At 39.6% G+C, this 21,544-nt stretch overlaps 1 protein-coding gene across 2 annotated transcripts in view; it reads left to right on the forward strand.

The window, feature by feature from the left end:
• The first annotated feature begins 1,401 nt into the window (after positions 1-1,401).
• Positions 1,402-21,544, forward strand: part of lyst (lysosomal trafficking regulator) — a 62,196-nt gene continuing 42,053 nt past the window's right edge. For both annotated transcript variants that reach the window (XM_084947775.1, XM_084947774.1), the window contains exons 1-4: positions 1,402-1,528; positions 2,550-2,825; positions 12,155-12,246; positions 18,780-18,978. In XM_084947775.1, the coding sequence (XP_084803901.1) occupies positions 2,745-2,825; positions 12,155-12,246; positions 18,780-18,978 (372 nt within the window). In that variant the 5' untranslated portion in view covers positions 1,402-1,528; positions 2,550-2,744. The remainder of the gene's footprint in view (positions 1,529-2,549; positions 2,826-12,154; positions 12,247-18,779; positions 18,979-21,544) is intronic.

Here is a 21,544-nt window from a genome sequence, read left to right on the forward strand (position 1 = left end):
CTGATTGAAAACCTGCTTCGAGCCGCAGCAGTCGTTACTGTCTCTCTCCAGTGACTTGTCCCATTCACATCAACGCCTTAGGGGTATATCTTGATATAACTCTGAGACAAATCGTCATTTCGATCTCACAAAACAATGCTATGACCATAACTGGAAAACAAAATAAAATTCTGACCTTTTCTATCCAAATTATCAGTGACTGTCATTGTCTAACAATAAAAAATTCTGGCCATTAGTGCTGTGCAAGACTGCAAAATTTGGTATTGATCGGACACAAAGTAAATATTGGGACAGTATTTTCAATATACTGATACTTTTAATCTATAAAGACTATGTGTGTGTGTGTGTGTGTGTGTGTGTTGTGTGTGTGTGTGTGTGTGTGTGTGTGTGTGCGCGCTATTTACTATAAATAAAAAAAGACCTGACGATCAAAAAGGTTCAGATATTTTTCAAAGTGCATGTTTGATAGAAAAAAAGTATCGATTCTATCGTGCTACTATTGATCTGATAACAACCAGCGTTGGAATCGATACTATTGGTTCAGTCCGCCTACCTCTACTGGCCATCTGTCAAGCCACGGGTAAGGAACAGCAGGGGAGATTGTGACCAGAACCAAGTAGCTAATTCTGTTTTTCATAACTGTGACAGATGTGCTTGTCTTGCTTCACTGATTACCAGCTGTCCATTAAAATGTATGAATAAGGGGAAAAAATAATTCAGTGTCCTGAAGCCCACAGTAATGTCACCATAAAATAAATAAAAGCAGCAAATCCTTGTTCTTTTTTTTTCACTAAACACATCAATCATTCGTCATTACGCAAAAATTACCTCAGTCGATTCGTTTAACTTTATAAGTAGTTCAACTACATTTTCATACTCGTAATAACCCTAATCTGCAAGAAAGATAACCTACCGCCGGGATTTTTAGACAATTCATCTCGAGTGTGGCGGCTTCTCACTTTGATATGCACAAACAAGCAAATTACACTTTAGGGGGGAAAAATGGATTAGGCTTGCCAGTCTGTTCTTCCATCTACAGAGCTTCCCCAAACGCACCACCATTCCCTGGGCTAAAAGCTTTGATTGATTGGAAAATGATTTGCGTGTTATCCAATTGGGAGCAGAACAGCAGTCAGTGGGCACTCCACAGACCGTGAGCGTTTAATGGTCATTTGAACCCTCAGACAAGTCTTTGAGGAAAAAAGCTGATCAGCGCATAGAAAACTTAACTGTTTGGCTTTCAAGGGCTAAACATGCATTATGCATTACGCACAGCCATATTAAGTCTTAGATCATATTAATAGTTTCCAAGGAAATAAATCGCTAAATTAGTGTACCCGTTTGGGTGTTATTACAAAACATTTGCTATGACTTCTCTTTGGATTCTAGGAGGTTCTTCGCAGCCAACTAAATGGACTGTATTGTAGAGGGAGTTGTCTTGCAGTCAGAGCTGAGGGCTTAACGACCCATTATCTTTAGTGCTGGATGGATGCTAGCTTTAGCCTGGTTATTTTGGGGGAAAACGAAGGTATGTCATATTATTAATTCTTCTTATTACAAGTAAATATCGTACATGTAAGAGATATGTGGCTATACCCATAGCACCTGCTTGTTTTGGATGTTCTTGAAGATGTGTTGGTCGCTCTGTAATACAGTTTTGACAGCTGCCGTACACAGGACGGTGCGATGCAACAATCAGCAGAGCAGAGCCGCTAACGTCACGGCTGCTGGCTAAAGAGCCAAGAACTCCGGAATAGCTACTTTATTCGTTAAAAAACGCTCATAAAGTCAGTCGGTAATGCGTATCTCCGGAGAATATGGAATTTATTTGGACATTTTTTAAGTTACCGAAGCTGCTGGGTTGTTTCTTTTTCGGTCAAGCTAGCCACAACTATAAACACGCTAACGGAGATGAACTTTCAAAATATATCTAACTCGTTCGTGCTATGTCAAGTATACGTATTTTAAGTTAAGGCCAGTTCCGAGGAGGGGAATAGCCACATTACAGAGTTACCACTTGCAATTTATATATTTCTTTTATCTCAGTATGAAACCTAGATGTCTCTGCATTTGAATATTTCCATAACACTTGAAACGAAATTTTAAATATAAACATACAAATTGCATTTGAGTGTAATTTAAGCGTTTAATACTGACTGAATATAGTAAGCATCCAAATTGGATATTTTATTTTCAGTTTATTTGAGATTCGGGTTATCGATGTTCATTTACTGCAATATAAATGTGGGTGCATTTATTTTGAGAACACAATTTGTCGCCGGAAATGGGATGTGTGTTGCTGCCTAAAGACTTCACGCAGTTCTGTCAGATACCTAGCTAGCTAGCTGTCTGTATGGCTAGTGTCCGTTTTGTTTTGGTAATGCCCTAGCGTGTCAAACTCGCTTGGGCGAAGTTTATGGTTCAGGTGCGGGTTTTTTGTTGTTGTTGTTTTTAACTGTTAGTGTATCTGCGTTTGTTGACAAAAGTGAATGCGGCTTTGCCAGCTAATTCTGCTTTGCTAACCCATCAGACTTTGTATTTTTCAGCAGAAGCCCAGTTTAAAAGTGGCAGAGCGATGCAGTGAATATGCTATGAAAGACTCCGAAGAAGATTTGGGGCTTCGTTCGGGTTATCCCGGGGCACTTCCAGCCACCTGGAGGATTGAGAAAGAACCCCAGAGGAGACCTTTCTGATTCCTAACTTCCTCAACCAGACTTGGTGTTGTATCTGGAAGTGTGGACGATATGGCCAGTCCACAGGAGACGGATCTGTGCTATGCGTGGGAAAAGTATATGGACTGTAGACTGCAAGGAGCCGATCTCCAGGTATGGCGCTTCTGGCAGGAGTGTAACGTCAGAGATCATTCTTTGGGTGGTGGTGCTGCTTACTTTTTACAGGAGCAGGTCCTTAAAAAAGATGATGTCATTGTACTTGGGAAAGGTCTGAAGACAGCCATGTATCTTGTTTATTCCGATGGAGACAAATTATTTGTTTTCAATCACGATACAGTTGCAAAACCGGTTCTCTCCGGGATTTCATTCAAAGGGCTGAGTCGATACGAAGTTAGTGTGCTTTCTACGCTTGAATAGCAAGAGTTTGTTCTGTGACAGGTGCTATATGAACGCTTTTAACCTAGATAAACGAGTAAGGTAATCTTATCCAGAAATACTTTGCTTCTCATTTTTGCCCTCGCTGTGCCGAGGTCAGTGTTCACTAACACGTTTAGGCAAAATGCTCCAGTATGAATTTTGTGCAGAATTATACATGTGCATATGAAAAGTGGGTAAGGGGAAGAGTCACTGACTATCAAAGAAAATGACTTCCGATGTGTTTTTGCATATACCTTAAACCCTCTGGTTTACCTTGGCGGTCCCCAGATATCACTTGAGTGGCCAGAAATGTGGCTGGTGCACACCAGAGGCCTGCGTAGGCCCAGCATTAAGTCACTGCACAGAGGTGGAGGCAGGTGTAAACCACAGATTATTCACTGTTGGCGCTGCATAAAGGTGCTTTGCTTTCTATCTCATTGTATCCTGTGCATATGTGGTAGCGGTTCTGAAAACTGTCAGATCTCTGCAGCTCTTTCATCCCCCTCTTTCTGTCAGGGAATGAACGGCATCCAGATCACGAGACTTGGATTAGGTTCAGACTGCGGATCTAAGAGTACACACTCGCGCGCACACAGAGGCACACTCACTCATAATGTACCCCATTACTTTTGATTAATCATGTGTGATTTGTCCTTTTAAAGACAGACCTACTATCATTTTTAAAGCTAATTAGTGTTTAGAAAGCCTTGAGGGTTTATTCTCTCTTGGAAATAATGACTTCCTTCCTCCATAGTCATCATGTCTTTGCTGGTGTAGAATGCTTCATTGCTTTGTTAATCACATTAGTCTGCATTATGATATCAGCAGGAGGAATGGTGCTGGCTTTTTCTCAGTTGTTGCAACACTTGGAGTGTGCCAGGCAGACTCAGCCTTTCTATTACTGGTAACTTTTGTCACTTGTGACGAATCTCATGGGACAACTGTGTGCGCTCCTCCACCTGTCAGCTTCCCAGTGATCAAAGTGCCATGCAAGTCTGTGTGTAGAGAGATGGTTAGGTGAGCACAGCTGTCCTGTCCTGTGTTATGATCCTGTAGCTTGCCCTCCTGATTGAGCCTGCAGCACACAGATGCAGCTCATTCCGCCAACCCCGTCAGTGCAAGAGCGTCTACTTTCCATCCTTTTCACCCAAAGTGACATCTTCTGTTCATGGCAGTCAGTCTACAGGTAAACACAACAAAGCGATCATGGGAAATGTCCAACCGTTGACAGAAGCAAGGCTCTGTTGTGTTGCTCTGCATCCATTTCTGTGATCACACCTTCTAGAGAAGAGGGGAGGGAAAACACAGCTTCTCCTGCTGCAATCAATAAGAGAGCACAAAAAAAGGTGTGAAATATACCGGTGTTGCAGCAGCTCCTCACTTTTATCATCTTTTATTCATGCCTCTCTCTGCTTTTCTTCTTAAGGTGTTTCAGGACTAATTTCACACCCTGTATTTCCATCATTTGTTCACAGCGCAATCACCGTGGTCATTAACATAAGTGCTGGGTGGGCTAACCCTGACCGATATATTCCTCTTTCTGTTTCCTCTTGTGGCTCGATCGTCACTCTCTTCTGAGAAAGCAGACAGTGCGAGTTTGTTTATGCTCCACGTAATCACAGATTTTTATGAAGCTGCAAAGACAAAAGACATACAATTTCTCTATGATTTATATTATTTATTTATTTATTTTAAATGCCACAAGGACGACTTTGTCAGACCTTAGATGTGGCCACTGAAATTTGCATACTTATCACTGGTAACTTGAGCGTTCTTAACGTGGGTGTTAGTTTTTAGTGTCTCAGAGTTATGCACTCAACAAATGTCTTGCTTCTTTGTAGACTGAGGGAATTATTTCGGGGGGGATTTAGCCTCACAGTGGGACTGTGACCTGTCCAGGGTGTACCCCATCTCAAACCCTATGACAGTTGAGATAGGCAGTTACTAAAAAAAAATCAAAACTGGTTAGAGTAGAATGTTTGGATTGATATTGCTGCCTCTTTTTGCCCCTTGTCACTTAGTTTCTCCTAGTTTGCAATATGGCATAACCACAGCCACTTCTTGTGCTGAATTGGTGGTATTTACCAAGGGCGTGCGCATGTATCATAGCTTCAGTATAACAGGATTACTGACATTAAGCTTTTCTATGCATTCATTCTAATGGAGCCAAAGCTACTGAATTAGTGTGATCTGCTACAAAGAGGATATTTCAAAGGATCCGAAAGGATACTTTTCATTCAGTCCAGTCTCTCTGAATGTTGATGAGCAGAGTCCATTTAGCAGAATGGCTGCCTGGCGAGGAGCCAGGCAAGAAAACAGGTTGCCTGTTGATAGTTAAGTTTCATTATGAGCTAACAGGATGTTTCAAAACACCAAAGTGAGGTGTTTGTAGCACTTCTCTTTTTCTTGCTTTTTGGCACAAAGGGGGTTCAGCTAAGTGATCTCTTTGCTTGCTCTGTATGACTCCTGAACTACTTAAAATTCCATTAACTGAACCAGTTGGTCTTGAATTCATGTAAGGTCCACTTGGCTTTAGCTTTTTTGCATAAATGTGGATAACCAGTCTTTTCCTGCACGGTGGATGAACACATCTTGTGAGTTATGGTTTTGGCAGTTCACAAATTATGGGCTGTAGTGTTAATTACACTGTCTGTGCAGTGTCAATTAATATGTGACAGCAGATACCTTTGTTTAAAGCTGATAAAATGGTATGTTTGTTTTGTTTTAATTGTTTTTATTAATTATTTTTTTTAAATTAGGACAGCCACACATTCCACCCACATCACTTGTTATTACTTCTCCGAGTTCTGTTCTGTGCATCTCATTCATGCTGTGGTAAAGCACTGAATCCTTGTCTAAAGAAGATTAAACTTGTCGAGCAAAGCATGAGGCAAAAATGTGGTGAATACTAAAAGGAGAGTAAAGATGGCAGTGCTGCTTCACTTTCATCCCCAGTGTTTGTTATTTGGCTTGTCAGGACTGAACAGTGAGGGGAAAAAACTGTGCCATCCTCGTATTTTTAGAATATTTTGGTTAAAGGCTGTGATGTCAATGTTATTTCTGTGATTGTATTAACTGAGACCTTATGCTGTGCTGTTTGTCTTGCAAACGATTGAACTCATAGCAGTACAGTGCAGGAAATGTAATTGTAGCAGTAAAAATGGAAAAATAATTAATTATAGTGTTTTCTTTTCATTTTAGGGTGAAGTACACTAAATGGTCTATACTAGGCCATTTAACTAGGCCATAACTTATTAAAAGGCATATATCTGCAATGCTATATTTAGTTTAACCCTATGTTATTCACTAAAGAATATTTGTTTGTAATTTTTTAACTTTGTGTATCTATTTGTGCAATGTAAGTTCTTATCGGTGTATCATCATAGTATCATCTTCATAGTAGTCAGAAACGAATGTTCAGTTCTTTCTTACCATAATTTAGATTAGTGATTTTGAAATTTATGTGAGTAACTGGAAAATGACAACCACTAAGTTTATGCTGGAGAGTTCTCGATCTTTATGCTTTCAGTGTTAGTAATTCCTAACCTCGGGTGGTGGGGGAGCTTCTCGGAGGTTGTTCTATCATACCTAATGTGTCAGAATCACGTGGACCAATAAGATGTAATGCATTTAGAGACCACTTCAAGATCTTTTCTTTTTTCTTGTTTTAGACTTATCCCACAAATAAATCAGATCACTGAGGTCCAGTGAATTAATTTATTAGGCAGAGGTGGACTTCAGTCAAGATGTAGACGCATCTTCAGCGTCACTGATGGAAGTAGGACACTCCAGAGCTTTTTTGCAAGCCCATCAAAACAGACCGGTGACAGTAATATTACATTTAGAGAAATGCCTAAAAACTTGATTTTACTTTTTCATAGGCCCTTTATTTGTTATGCCTTGTTAATACTGAATTGGACAGCTTTTTACCTTCAGAACTACCTTTATTTTTCGTGTAACTTGCTGAGATTTAAGTCCAAATCAACGTGGTGGCATCACGTAGCTGCTGTAGGTTTGCACATGCATGATGCAAATCTCCCGTTCCACTATGGAGGCCATTTGACTTCAGAGAACCTATTGTGAAGAAACCAGTTTGAGGTGATTTGAGCTTTGTGACATGGCACGTTATCTTTCTGGAAACAGCCATCAGAAGATGGGTAAACTGTGGTGAAAAAGATCAGCAGCAACACTGCGGTGTATAAAAGATGGCTAGTTGACACTGATGGACTGACCACATGTAGCTGTCGATACAAGACAGCATGGATTTGTGCTCTGATGTTTATGTCAAATTTTAACACTACCATGCAAAAGCAGAAATCGACACTCATCAGCTGGGACACTGTTTTTCAAATTTTGATGAGTCTGTGGGATTTTATAACCTCAGTTTCCCATTCTTAGCTGACAGGAATGGCAGTGTGGTCTTCTGCTGTTTTAGCCCGTCTGCAGCTAGATTTGATGTGCTGTCCATTAAGAGATGCTCTTCTGCATACTCCAGTTGTAAGGAATGGTTATTTGAGTAGCTGTTGCCTTTCTGTCAGCTCAAAGCAGTCTGGGAGTTTTCCTCTGACTTCGGGAATCAACGAGGCATTTTTTTGCTAAGAGAATTGCTGCTCACTGGATATTTTCTCTTTTTGTGGTTGTGTGGTAAAATCTCGGTAGATCAGCAGTTTCTGAAATATTTAAATGGGCATGTCTAGCACAGACACCCATGTCATGATCAAAGTAACTGAAATCTCCCTTCTTCCACATTCTGATGCCCAGTTTAATCTCCAGCAGCTCATCTTCACCACGTCTGCATGCCTGGATTCACTGAGCTGATGACGTGATTGGAGGATTTACTTTAATGAGCAGTTGAACAAGTTTATCTAACAAAATGCTTTTTCCAGTGCACCATTTCTGTCCTTCAGTGCTGAATAAACAATAGAAGTTTTAGGATTACTCATTTGTAACATCTGTCAACACAGTAGATAAATCATTTGATCCTCAGTGATTTGCTGATACTTCACTGTTAAGTGATTCACCACTGAATTTTAATTCAAGTGCTACAGATCATGCCGGATCTGATCATGCTGTCTTGTGATCATCACACTTTGACAGGCTGCTGTTGGCATTGTTTATCGTCGCAATTTTAGTGAAGTTGCTTTGTTGGGCTTGCTGACTGACCATACACTTGTTTCACATCTGCTTTCATTGTTCTGCCCTTTAGCTTCAGCCTGACTTCTGCTCGCTCTGGTCTCCGGGGCTGTTCCAAACCACTGGCTGAATGGATGAATTATTCATCTCTCTGGTTTGGGGTTGAGTCAGATCCCAGCCATTGCTATGCCTCAGCTTTTTCCACCCGGTGGCTTGTTATTAAGTCAGATTCCTCCTCAAAAAACACAGTGTCTCAGGCCACAGGGGAAGAGAGGCCAGAGCAGGTTGCTTGGTTTGTAATTTTGACTTAACACCAGCTTGCGTGCTATCTCCCTGTAATGAAAACAATGAAGCAGACAGTAACACATTTTCATTTCCTGCACAGTGGCTATGCTCAAACAAAGGTCACTGTTTGTGACAGTGAAGATCTGAGAGTAGCAAAAACACCAACATGCTACCTTTTTTTTTTTTAAATTGTGGCTTCCTGATATTTTGCCTGTGTCTCATTGGACGGGGTTTGGGGAGCATTTTATTATGTTATTTATGATCTTGTGTGAAAGGATTCTGCTCTCTGACTCATAGCGGAAATGTGTAACGTTAGGGGCTTCTCATGATGCTCATCACCCAAATGTCAAATTAAATCAGCTGAGATCTCAAACTAAAAAAAACAAAACAAGATTGCATAACTAACGCTACACGTCCTCTCTCATGAGGACAGGATCACATCGCTTTCCGCGCCTCTGCCAAGTTGTAGACTGCCCAATTATCCAAGCAGAGCTTGAGAGAAAAAGTCTGTACAAGCATGGGTGACTCACCCATCACACTCCCATGACTAGGTCTCCCATGATCACCAATTGGATAAAGACACAAGTCACAGCAACTGTATCAAAGCAATTATGGAAAGTCAGAGTCTCAGCTGGAATCATGTATACCTCCCATGTAGTAGAGAAGGGAAGTCTGATTTGAATCTGTTATTTTTACTTAAATGTGTGTTACAAATTAATCTTAAACGTGTGCAGTGGCAGTCCACGAGAGAAGATGAAAGGTTGACATAACCAAAGTTATCTGTGGTTAAATTATGTTAATGTATTCTACTGTCACAAGCTATAAAACAGAAAGTAACACCTTAAATAAGCGATAGTAATGGAAATCTGTAGCGGCAAGTGTCAACCGACCCGGATAGCCTGCCCACGTCTACATGACAAATGAGCGAATAAAGAAGTCGGTGCAGAGGAAAGGTCAGAACTTTCCTTTTGTTTACAGAGATGTGTTCAGTGAGCTTTGTGAACTGCTAATTTCCCTTCTAAGCTGCATTAATCGCTATTGGCAGTCTCTCCATTATCAAATCACGCTGGCTGCTTGGTGCTGAGTGCATTGTAATATTGGATTAGAGCCTCGGAGGAAAAAACAAACCTTTGCTGGGAAATTGCATGTTATCTCGAACCATTCAGTTTCCCTTTCCCATATGAGGAATACAACCAGAACACAGGTAAACAAGATAACACGAGGACAAACAGTCATTTTAGATCCTCATTTCGGAAGATTAATTTAATAGACGGTGTGCACAGCTCCAGCATTGCTTCGGGGCTTATTTATCAAACTAATAACAGTTTTTGCGAGCTTGAAGCTTTGATCTCCTGCCAGTCACCTCCTCTGTTTATCTTTGCTCTCATCTGTTGCTGCATTTATTTCTTTCACCTTTACGCTCTTGTCCACTCTCATGTTTTTCCCCCCCTTGTCCTTTCCTGTCTCTCTCATGATCCATGCATTTCTTTTTCTTCCCTTTCCCGTCTGCTCTGTATGATGTTGTCCAGCCCCCTGATGTGCAGTGACCCCTCCCCCATCCACCCATCACATCAGTGCTTAGGTGGGTTGTTGCCTCAGGTGTTGAAGTATCACCCTCCCTGACCCTCCCTGACCCTGGTGAGTGTGGTCAACTTTGCACCTTCATCATCTGGTACCTCACAGTGTAAGACACCTGCCTTAAATGTCTACATGCTTTTGACCATATGACACACATGTAAAATCTGTTTCATACCATACATAAGCTAACAGAGTAAATAACCTCCTTTTGACAGTTATGACACAGGAAGGAAGTTGACTTCTCACCTAAATGTAGGGTAGCAGAGCAGTGATGCCAGAAAATAGCCTCAGTCCTTGTGCTAAACGTGATGCTTGGCGTCAAAAGCTGAGGTGTAATAGAACTTCAGCACCTGAATAACCGATGTGAAACTTTTCCCCCGTTGTGTTTCTATCATAGCGTGTGAGAAAATCACACTTTCACTCTGTCGCCAAGTGATGCTTTACATCACTTGGCTTTATTGTTTTGTCATGTCGTACTGTAAGTTGTGTAATGATAAAAGACTGTTTTGCAATGAATCTGTTCAAGGTGCTTGACATAATCTTTTATCCAAAGATAAAGATCTTTTCAAACTATCGTTGTTTTGATGGGGTTGGGGGGATTCAAGGGCTAATACTGGGCTCGTGACAAAAATGAAGACAAATCAAAAACAAGTGTGCTTATTTTCTGCTTTTTCTTTCCAAAATGCGCGGTTTTTCCTTCAGGTCTATGTTGATTCTGTTTCCTTCTACATAAAATCTTAAAATTTAATTTTAATTTAATTTCTTCAGTGTTTCAATGAAATAACAGGAAGCTTTTGCCAGTAATGTTTACGTTCATGCTTGTGCCATGTGCATGCACTATACAAACAAATATGGACCCACTTTTGAAAACATTGCTGCTGCAGGAGTTGTGGTCCAAACCTCCACAGGATATATTGACATGTACTTTAAAAAATTTACTTGAATCAATATATTCCATGCATGTGAATTATCTTTTATTTCAAGGATTTAAATGCATCTTTATATTATTTTTAATGGACCAGCTGTGGGGATTGTCATTTAATAACCATACCTTCCAAAAAGCAGCGTAGGGATCACCCTAAGCTTGTAGACCTTGTTGTGTAATGTAATATGTGGTGTCTGTTCTTTGGCTTTGTGACGCAGACACTCGGGGCAGCCGCATCAGTCAGGGATCAGTGTTGCCCGAATGAATCCAGTCAGCGGTATCAGATTAGCGGAGGCGTAAAGCTAGCTCCTGTGTAGCATAGGAGACAGCAGTATGCTGGCTTAGTGGTTCACCCATCTGTTGGCAAGGTATTAACACACTACCCTAGAAAAGTAATGCAGTTAAAAGTGGTCAGATGGCATGTCTTACCGGTAAGAAAGTTCCTGTTGCCTTCCAGCTCTAATGACAGATTTGTGCTTGGCGGTCAGGCTCTGACCGCTGCACTGTGACAAAACAGATTCATCATTATATGGTCTTTGTTTCCCCACACTGATAGATGCCTCAGTACTATTAAGGTTACTACTTTTATTGCTAATATTGTTAATCGTGAACTTTCATAGTGCTCTCCAGTAGGGCAGACTTTTTGTTCAAAGTGTTAATTCTAATAAGTTTATGGAGTTGGGGCAAAGATTATATTCGAATATTAGAAAGATGCTAAAAAGAAAATGTGGTGATTTTCATCAAAATGGCATCAAAAATATTATAACTACAGGACTTGTAATTTTGGTAACTTATTTTTCTCTTTGAATGTGTTTTAAATCGGTGCTTTTTCATTCTAATGCTTTTATAGTAGGAGGTTAGAGAGGAGAGAGAAAATATACTGGCTCCCAGCACTTTATCTGACCTGAAAAATCTATATTGGAGCAATACGCTCACATAATGACATTGGAGGCTTTTACATCACTATTGAATGGACTCTGCTACCATTTTGAATGATTGTAAAACCTAAAAATGTTACAGTAGCTGTCACTTTAAAAGAAAATGCTTTCAGGTCCTCTTTGTTTTAGCACATGTACATAATAACCTGGGTTTGATTTATGTTGCTACTCTTGTGTCTCATTTGTGTGTCTCTGTGTGTTATCAGGTCAGCCTTCAGAGTCTGGAGAATTTCCTTTGTCTCTTCCACTACGTGCAGCACCACTGCAAGCACAGCAGCAAAGATGCACTGAAATTCTGGTAAGGTCTCATCACTCTGTCAGTGTCTTAACACCTCATTATAAGACATTTGTGTCACTTTGCCGGGATAAAGCCTATGCATGAAATGAGCTTTCGAAAATCTGGTGCAACAGTGGAATCATAAAGACATATTTATTAGCATTATTGTAGGCTAATAACACAATCACTATAGCTGTGTCTCAAACTATGTTGTCAAAATCAAACAATCAAATTTAAGAGAATAAACAAGGCCACATGCAACTTAATGTATATATTCAATTCAGTTCAGTTTTATTAATATAGCGCCCAATCACAACAGCGGTCACCACAAGGCGCTTTATATTTTAACATAAAGGCCCTACAATAATACAATGGAACCAGTGTGTCATAGATTGGATACAGTGCCTGCAAACATGCAGGAAGTGCAGTTATTTTAGTCCTCTTTTTCTCTGTTTTGGCAAAAGAACGGCAGAAATGACACATTTATTTATATCCTTTTATGTCCTGCCTCTATAGTAGAGGTTTGAGGAATTATGTAATCATGGTGCATTAGCGTTTGGAGTACCTTACTGCATAGATTTACATACTGATGAGGAAAATTGTGGGACTTTAGGAACCTCGAGTACCTCTTGTTTGTATTCTGTTGAGTGTGGGTAAGTCGGTCTCTCACACACACGCACACACGCAGTCTACCTAGAATTAAGTGGATGCATTAGCATTTGCAATCCACATGTTCCTTCAGCTGAAAAATCATTGTTAAAATACCAAAAATAATGTCATGGTGTAAAGACGAGCTTGAGGCGTTTTGATGTTTTGCTCTGTGAGATCAATTACTGAACACTAATTTGCTTAATTAACAGAGCTTTTTTATGTGAAAATGAAGCAGTTGGCTAACAGATGTTGTAGAAACAAGACCTCATGCTGTACTGCTTCTTACATTGGACTAGGTTGTAGATTTGCAATTGTGTGATGTTACTGTGGTTTGTTTTAAACCATCAGATGCTTACACTTTTATAAGTAATATTGTTAGAGGAACATGATCACAGATTAAAGTAATACCTATACTGCCTATATGCTTACATGTGAACAAAGAGTTGTGCCAAACCTTTAAAAAAAAAAGCATGTTTGTCAGGATTACTTGAAGAGGCAACATCCAGTATACATATAGTTTAAAAAAAGAAATTAAAGGAAAACACTTGGACTGCATTTTGAAATAAACTCCTTTTACTTGAAATTGTTTGAGCAAACGTGAGTAGAAGTGTTGTTTCTTTTTTTTTTTGTTGTTGCAAAACTAGAACTGAGAGAGGAATTGAAAAATTTGACTGTAAGCCTTTACAAAGTTCTGAAATGATACAGGAAGATTAGTGACCATAGTACCGCTAATCCTCCAATCACAGTGACAATGTTCACGGTCTAAATATGAAAAAGAGATGTCACAGGAGTATCGGTGATGGTCTGGATTTCTGTGACTTAGACAGTGATCAGACAGACAAGATTACAGTGTCAGTCTGTATTGATAATGGTCAAGAAATGAATGTATTCTAGCTGCATGGTTAACCTAAGATATATAGGTGCTCCTTTAGGTCAATGAAAGCATTTCAACTTCTATTAAAACTAATTTACTAAACGAGAGTGCATTGGAGTTCCCTGATTTCTCTGCTCAAAAAACTTAAAGGAGCTCTTTAAAAACACATCAGATCTCAAAAAGAAATCATGCTGGATATCTATGCTGATATGGACTGGGTAACCACCAAACTGGTCGTGCAGATTAATGTTACAGGCAGCATAATGTTCTCCACGGCTTCTTCAGACCCTTTCACATCTGTCACATGTGCTAAGGGTGAACCTGTTCTCATCTGTGAAAAGCACAGGGCTCCAGTGGTGGACCTGCCAATTCTGGTTTTCTACAGCAAATGCTAATCTGCTCCACGGTGACAGGCAGTGAGCACAGGGCCCTCTAGAGGACATCAGGCCCTCAGACCACCCTCAGTGAGTCATTTGTAGCTCTGGCAGTGCTCATCTTGTTCTTCTTTGAACAAAGGAGCAGATATCGGTCCTGCTGATTAGTTAAGGACCTTTTACAGCAATTTCCAGCTCTCCTTGACTAACTGTCTGTTTCCTGGAATCTCCTCCATGTTCTTGAGACTGTGCTGGGAGAGACAGGAAACCTCCTAGCAATGGCGCATGTCCCCGCCTTCCTAGAGGAGTTGATCTACCTGTGCAACTCTGTAGGGTCCATGTATCCCCTCGCTACCAGTAGTGACTCTGACCCTAGCCAAATGCAAACCTAGTGAAAAAACAGTGAAAAATGTCAGCGTCCTCCACGTGTAAAACTATTCCTGTTTTGGGGCTTGTCTCACTGTTGCCCCTCTAGTGCACCTGTTGTTAATTTGATTAACACCAAAGTAGAAACTGATTAACAACCTTGTCTACTACTGAACTCATCAGATCAATATCCCAGAAGATGAATTGACTTCATGCTGCACTCTGATTAAAATGTGGTGCTCTTTTTTTTTTTTTTTTTTTTTTTTGTCCACATTAAATTGAATCAGGTTGAATTTCAGGAAGCGCTTCGGTACTATTACCAAAAATTATTTGTTCAGTCAGAAGGAGTCCAGCATGTTTTAGACAGGCTAGCATACTCCTGTTAGTGAAGTGGCCACATCACTAAGTGCTGTTGAGACGACACCACGAATGCCTGTGGTGCTGGATGACAAGGTGACTCCTAGTCTTCTGAGAAGGGAACATAGTGATAACAATGATAAAATCACAGAGCTTCTAAACAAGATAAAAATGGAAGACCTTACTATCTTACCTGATCCAGTAGAATGCCTATGGAGAATACAAACGAGGACGATCACGCAAAACAACCCTCACAAAAAAACAGTGCCTTAAAGATAGCGGGGCATCTGTTCAAAAATCTGTGCAATGCTTAGACCCTCCTCACCGAAGAGGATTTAATGTGCCATTAAAAATCCAGAAAACTGGACAATAGAGTAATGAAGTGTGTAATACTACTCTGGATGTACTGACTTCTGTTGTTTTCTGTGTAAATCTGTGTCAAACATATAAGCCCGGAGTCCACTGTCCCGATTGTTGTTGTTTACAAGCAGCCATGAAAACTCACTTAAGTCTTAATTGACAGATTTAAATTCATTACACATTTTTTTTGCATTAAATTTGCATTAATTATCTAATCTCATGTTGTTTGTAGTAGAACCAGAACTACAGATGCAGGAGATGAACAGTGCTGACAGTCTGTTAACAGTGCATGCCACACAGGAATCCTTTCAATGACACTGAGGTTTTTATTCATAGATGAGGGGAGCTGAATTTGAATATTATCCAATGCATGACAAAGCTGAACAAAGCATCCACTGTATTGATAACTGGGTTTGAGTGAAGAACGTCACAGTTTTTGGCCTGGGGGTTAACCCAAAATTTGACATCTGCAGTGGGAAGCTTTCATGGAAATCATTTTGAAGTACTGAATTTCAAATTAAGGTCTCGTGGTAGCAGGACAAAGCAGGTGAATTGGATCAGATATTGACGACAAAGAACTTTCTGAGCTGTCACTAAACTCTCTTAAACATGGTGGCTGTAAACTGATGGTGTATTTGCAGAGCTGTCACATTGATCATGGTGATGATTTTGAGCTATTAGCATTTCTTGATCTCTAATAACAGTGGAAGAAAATGGTGCATGCAGTTTTTTCAAGAATTTGTTAGACCAACTGTCATAAAAAAGACAAATATTTTAGCAACCTGCCAAACACTTGTTTAAAGCTTCAAATTTACATTGTTTATTAGGTAAATAATAAAGCAAATTCACATTTTTATACCCAAATTTGAGTCGGCACACTGGATTTCTCAGAAATTAATCAAGCATAAAATTCAGCCAGTAAAAGAAAATGTTCTGTTCAAAGATGTAATTTGGTGTCTTAATCAAACATCCCAAATTAGTTTTGTTTTGTTTTGTTTTAAACAGTCACTTTGAAAATTCAAGGATTAAAAACTGTAATTAATAGTAATACACCACCAGAAACATAACAAAATGATATTGTCTGTACTGTTTTACCAGTACTGTACCTTTAATTTAGGGGAACTGTGGCGTAAACCTTACACTGGGTGGTGGTGTAGTATTTTTCTGAAACACTGTACACAAATTTATCTGCTTCTTTTAAAAATTATTCTGTGCTTTGAACTTTGATCAAATATTAAGGGAAATGAAAAATACTGTGCACTCACTACTAATTACAGTAAGACGTGTTTGAAAAATGTGAGATCCAAAGGTTGTTTGTCAAGTTGAGGGGCTTGAATTAGGTAACTGTGAAACAATTTTTGGCAAATTTAGTCAATGAGCTGATATATTTAGTCATGTACCAAAGGTTCAATTTGAGATTTATAAAAATTTAGATTTGTTGCAACTGCATTATGCAAGCCAAATTACATGCAAATTCATGCAGCCAGTTATGAGATAAAAATGCTTTCAGGTTGTGGTGCCACCTATTAGTGCAGCACAATTTGCTTTATTACATCAGACTACTGGAAGTCTCTAGAATTTCAAGTTATTGAAAGCGTTTGAAAATTAAAGGAAGGGAAAATAAAAGCAGCTCAATGTGGGCAACCTCAAATGTTCAGAGTCAAAATGGTAGCGAAGGCTTCTTGGGAAAGGTTAACCGTCCTCAGAGACAGTTAGAAAGCTTCTGTAAGCAGAGGCAGATCTATACAAACGCAAAATTTTAGACCTGGCTCACAAAACCAGGTGTTGCAGCTGGATTTTCTAAAATGTGCCGCTCTCTTTTCTCTTTTCTTTAGCCAGTTCACTTCATCTACTTTCTTCTTGTGACCTTATCTTTTTCTGAGTCTAGCCGGCTGTGAATATCTGCAGCCCACTCCTCTTTCCGACAGTGCTGTTTTTTTGTTTTTTAATATTTATTTATTGTGTAAACCTCATGGCCTTAATTAGAGCCAATATTGGAACTGCAATAAATTAAAAAATAAACATGTTTTTTACACTTAATATCTTACGGAAATGGTGTTTACTGATTGGAAAAGTATAATTAGAAATAGTTGGGGGAAAAATTAAATTAAAATTTGCATTTCAAATTCATCACCGTGCAAGGTTAATTTGTAAAGATGAAAGCAGCAAAAAGTTTGAGAAATATCTTTTTTTTGTGTGTGTACAGTTTCCCTTATGGCACCTTCTCTGCGTATCCTCTGCAGGGCTCTGTGTGCATTAAAGAAAACCTCTCAGCTGTTGTAGTGGAGGATACAAAGGCAGTTACAATGAATGATGGTTGAGGTCTAGTACGGGGCACTGGAGGCTGATCAGCTCAGAGGGCCACTCCCATCGCCATGTGACATCACATGCTTTCATGTGATACGCTGATCTGCTGCGAATCTGGAAAGCTTCCATTTGAAATTCCAATTTAATGGAATTTGTGCTGCAGAACAGAAAATTCAGTCAGTAGTCATGTGAGATGGTATGCAGATACAGCCAGCAGAGCTGCAGTCAAGCTTTCAGCACACAAAAGATGACTGGAAGGAAACTATTTGGCCCAGTAACATTTGGTAAGATAAGAAGGACTGTGCGTGTTGCAGAGGTTTGTGTCAGAAATGGGTGTTTTTTGTTCTTTTAAATTAAGTACATGTTGAAGATTTTATTAACCAAGACCTCCTGTGTGTAGATTATTGTATTGTAAGCAGGTTTGGATTAGAGGTGAAATGTAAACATCCAACTGTGAACACTGAGTTATTGGATCTGTGTGATGGAATTAATCATGTCTCAGTCCTGAGGCCGTGTCTTGAATTCACGTTGTGCTGTGTTACAGAAATTGTTCTGAAACGGTGATTGAAGGAGGTGTGTGGTTTACAGCTTATGGTGCACGTGGTTGCGGCAGGCATGCACATACAAGCCTGGAGCCGCTCTAAATGGCTTTCTTAGTAGAATAAGCACAGTTTCCTGTTTGATTTGGTATCAGTACGAATCAACAGTTTTATGTTTGATCATAATGAGCGTAATTGGAGCATTGATTTGTTTTGCTCATTTATACAATGCCTTGTATAGTCTGGCTGTTTCAGGGGGGTTGGGTTTGGCGCTTTTTCATTCATCCCATGGTTTTGTGTCGTAGATCTGACGTCACCAGTGGATTGTAAAGGGAATGCAGTTTTACAAAACAAAGGCTGAACTAATGTAATTATATCCTTGTTTTGTCTCATTAGTTAGAGCTTCACAGCCATCTCAACATATTATGGCAAAAGGATTATTTGTTAGTTTGTTTGTTTTTGGAGTGTTTTTTGTCTTTTTTTAGAGGTAAGTGAGTGCTTTTGCTAAAATCAGATATTCACGTGATTCATGTGTTTTCTTTTACTTGAGAGAAATTTACTATCGTTCGTCTGAGCGAGTTAAGTTACAAACACACTAATAGCAAGGTGTATTTTTACTGTTTGTCCACTAATGCTTGTGAAGAAGGAAACCAGAGTTTTTCAGTATTATAATGCTACAATCCGAAATATTTATGAGTGTTTTGATGTGTTTGTCTTCTGTTGTAGCTCAGACATGAGTGGGGCCAGTAACACACTGGCACGGGAGTTCTTGACTGATGTGCATCAGCTCTGCAGTGCGGTAGCCCAGAGATCGGAGGCACGGGAGGAAGATGAGGAGGAAAGTCACATGGTGGCTCTGGGCGAGTACCTGGTCAGGGGACGAGGCTTCCTGCTGCTCAGTACCCTGGACTCGATCATTGACCAGGTAAGGAGAAGTCAAGTGCACCCATCCTTACTTTGGTTATAGAAAAAAAATCCATTATGTATTTAATTCCCCAAAAAGTTAACCTTTCTGTGCTGTAGTTACAGAGAACCCACAAATATTTATCATTTATGCAGCTTTGCCAACACCAACGTATCAGATTCAAATTTCTCTTCACTTGCCGCCTCTTGCAGCATCTAATCTCTTGATCAAGGAGAAACTGCAGATAGACGTTGCAGTAGAGAGATGCAATATAGTTAAAGCACATGACAGAAATGAGAGAATGGAGATATTTAATGACCATTATGCATTTATAAGACGCGATAACATTTTAAGAGCGAACAAGATGGGATTTAGTTGAGCATGCTGTATATTTTAAAGTTTCCTGGAGTTTGATGGTTGTCAGTAACTTTCTCTATGCTTTTTTTAAGTGCCTGGAGGTGACTACTGTTGTGATTTGGTGATATATAAATAACGTTGGATTGAATTGACTGCTTTTCTATGCTTCTAGAACCTTTGTTCACATTAGGGGACTTCCAGGCATTATAGCCAATTCTTTTACTACCACAGAGCCAGTATTTTCTGTTTGTTCAAAGGCAATTTAGGCTCCTACAATACATCTGCTTCTGGTGTTTGCACAACTTACAAGACGGTTTTATCATAAGAGGAAACTGGCGATGCCCACACGCTGTTGATGACATGAATGATTGCTGAGAGACGGTCTTTCTGCTGCTGCTATATGCAAATTATTGATGCAAGTCTTTATAGAATAGATGAGTTGCACTTAAAAATGCGCACACACACACACACACACACACACACACACACACACACACACACACACACACACACAAGCCCGTTCAGCTATCTTAGTGAGGACCTTGATTGACATAATGCTTTCCCTAGCCGCTTACCCTAACCATTAAAAATGAATGCCTAATCCTAACCCTGAACCTAACCATAACCTAATTGTAACCCTGACACTAAAACCACATTTTGAGCCTCAAAATGCCTTTAAATACCATCAAATTTGTGAGGACCGGTTTGTGTGTCCTCACAAGTGATGGTAAGTATAGTAGAACGCAGATTTCGGTCCTCACAAAGATAGTGTGTGTCACACTGTGTGTGTGCATTTTTATAATAGATCATAAAAGACAATTCCTCAAAAATTCTTTGTGATGTGGTCTGAACAATATTAGTACATAGAAATAAATGAAGGCCAAAGTTTCCTACCCATGTCTATGAGGGTAAGTTGAGGCCTTTTTTGTGGTGCTCCTGTTAAATAGGATTTGCCTCTTTTAGACACAGTTTTTGTTTCCTCTGTTAACTGGCACCAGGCTCTGACAGAGTGCAGTGTTTTTTCTGCCTACACACTTGTGTACCAGTCTTCAACTTCACCTTGGAGCTCACGCTAGAGCGCGCTGTGTGTTTCTTATATATTGATTTGGTCTGTGAGTGTTTTTTGTGTCAAGAAAGAGTTTAGGAGATTTTTCATTTGTTTATTTGTTTATTTATGGTTGGTTTTTGCAGCTTTCACATGACTGCTGGAGCGCTTCCCCTTGATAGTTTGTGTGAGAAAAAGATTTCGGGAAAAATGACCTGTCTATATCAAGCAGTTTCTTGAAAAAAAAGTTTGTCAGTGTCCCCACTGCCTCATGTTATTCATATCTTTTAGCTAATTTAAAGTATATTTTCTATTTTTGTCCAAGCCTTCAGTGTAAAGCATCCATGTGCAGCTGTGTGCATCAGCAGCATCCCAGGTGGAATAAAGCCTTCAGAGACACATTATGAAGAACTTAAACTTTTCGAACAAATCAGGTTTTAAATCATAGACCTAGTGTGTGAGAAAATGTATTTTGAGTAGTGTTTGTTCCACACGGTTGTTATGTCCTCCCAGACTGTGTCACCTTCACTCTGTTGGTTTAGATGATTCAGATCTACTCTGTAAAATTCTCTTTAACAGTAGAAGTGTAATTAGTCTTTACATTAGCAGAACAGGAGTCCTGTAGTCAACCATGTAACATCCTATTGATTTGAGGGTTTTATTAAATTCTTTTTTGTTCCCTTTTAAATTTGTTAAGGTTGTGTGTTGATGTGTTAAGCGTCAGGCTTGTGTCGGCTCTTCGATTTCACCTTAATGGTTTACCTTTCAAATGATTACTACATATACTACAGCTAGAAAAAAAAAATGTATTACAGAAGTCATCAATAAATGGTGGTAAAAGTATTTGTGAAAAATTCCAGAGTAATACTAACAGAATATCTAGTGAAGATACTACTGGATATGTGACTTGCATTTACTTACTGAATGTCAGTGTGAGTCATTTCTGTCTGCAAACAGTTAAAGTTGACACACCCATTGGAGATCTCCTAAACCAGCGGTCCCCAACCTTTTTGGCGCCACGGACCGGTTTATGCCCGACAATATTTTCACGGACCGACCTTTAAGGTGTCGCGGATAAATACAACAAAATAAAACTAGTACCGGTACCGAAAAAAGGAGATTTATTCATAACACACGTGAAAAGACCCAGGAAAACCGAGTTAACGATAAAAACGATAACAAAAT

The sequence above is a fragment of the Perissodus microlepis genome, chromosome 13 (assembly GCF_051167445.1).
Source record: "Perissodus microlepis isolate ML-2025 ecotype Zambia chromosome 13, ASM5116744v1, whole genome shotgun sequence".
Lineage (NCBI taxonomy): Eukaryota > Metazoa > Chordata > Actinopteri > Cichliformes > Cichlidae > Perissodus > Perissodus microlepis.